The following is a 1,022-nucleotide window of genomic DNA, read 5'->3' as shown; positions in this document are numbered from 1 at the left end:
GGCCAGTCTCCTGAGAGCCGGTGAGTGCTGCCCCCCTCCATGCACTCTGGAAGAACCGATGACCCTCCCTCCCGCCCCATTTTATTTGTCCCAAGGAATCAGTCGTTACCTCCTCAGTGGCCTCCTTAAGGAAGCTCAGAGCATTACTTGGTGGGCCTGGGCCACACTTTCTCAATGGCTTAACAAACAGAGCTGCTCAGGTGCCCCCCACACCTTTTGAGCCCGTGGCCCCCACTCCCCTCTCCGCTTTCTCTCGAGTCATCCCCAAAATCAACTGCCATGTATCCTGCAGCCCCCTCACAACCAGGGGAGCCCACAGGGACCCCAAGGCCTCAAACAGGCTCGTGCCCCCTGGCCTCATAGCGGGGCCGAGCCTCCTCCCAAGGGCAGATGGAGCCTCTAGGCCCGCGGTTCCGGGGTCTGTGGGCCGGGAGGGGCCGTGCTGAGGAAACAGGGCCACAGAGTGTCCTGCTGAGAAAATGGGAACATGGATGGGACCCGCTGAGGAAAACCGACACATATGGGGTCCTGCTGAGGAAATGGGGACATATATGGGGTTGTGCTGAGGAAAACTGACACAAATGGGATCATAAATGGGGTCCTGCTGAGGAAATGGGAACACAAATGTGGTCCTGCTGAGGGAAACCGGCATGAATGGGGTTATGCTGAGGAAATGGGAACATGTATGGGGTCGGGCTAAGGAAAACTGACAGTAATGGGGTCGTGCCTAGGACATGGGGATATGTATGGGGTCCTGCTGAGGAAATGTGGCCATAAGCGGGGTCGTGCTGACGAAGTGGGGAAATGTATGAGGTCGCGCTGAGGACACCCAGCACAAGCGGGGCGCGGACCGCTCGCACCGAGCGGCTGGCGCGGGGCGGAGGGGGAGGTGGCCCCGCACGTGACAGCGCGAGGCGGGGCGGGAGGCGGTGGCTGAGCTGGGCTTCGGCGGGCTGTCGGGTGCAGCGCTCCGCAGGCGGCTCGCGCCGGCAGCCCCATGGAGGAGGCGGGGTCGCTGCCCG

The 1,022-nt window shown here is 61.9% G+C and overlaps 1 protein-coding gene across 1 annotated transcript in view; it reads left to right on the top strand.

Moving 5' to 3' along the window:
- The first annotated feature begins 650 nt into the window (after positions 1-650).
- LOC109289272 (protein phosphatase 1 regulatory subunit 3E-like) overlaps positions 651-1,022 on the top strand; it is an 8,638-nt gene continuing 8,266 nt past the window's right edge. The window contains exon 1 of the mRNA XM_019505265.1: positions 651-683. Coding sequence (XP_019360810.1) covers positions 651-683 — 33 coding nt within the window. The remainder of the gene's footprint in view (positions 684-1,022) is intronic.

The sequence above is a fragment of the Gavialis gangeticus genome, unplaced genomic scaffold (genome assembly GCF_001723915.1).
Source record: "Gavialis gangeticus isolate Ggan-Ray unplaced genomic scaffold, GavGan_comp1, whole genome shotgun sequence".
NCBI lineage: Eukaryota > Metazoa > Chordata > Crocodylia > Gavialidae > Gavialis > Gavialis gangeticus.
Note: the sequence above shows the minus strand (reverse complement) of the source record. Positions and strands in the feature narration are given on the sequence as shown.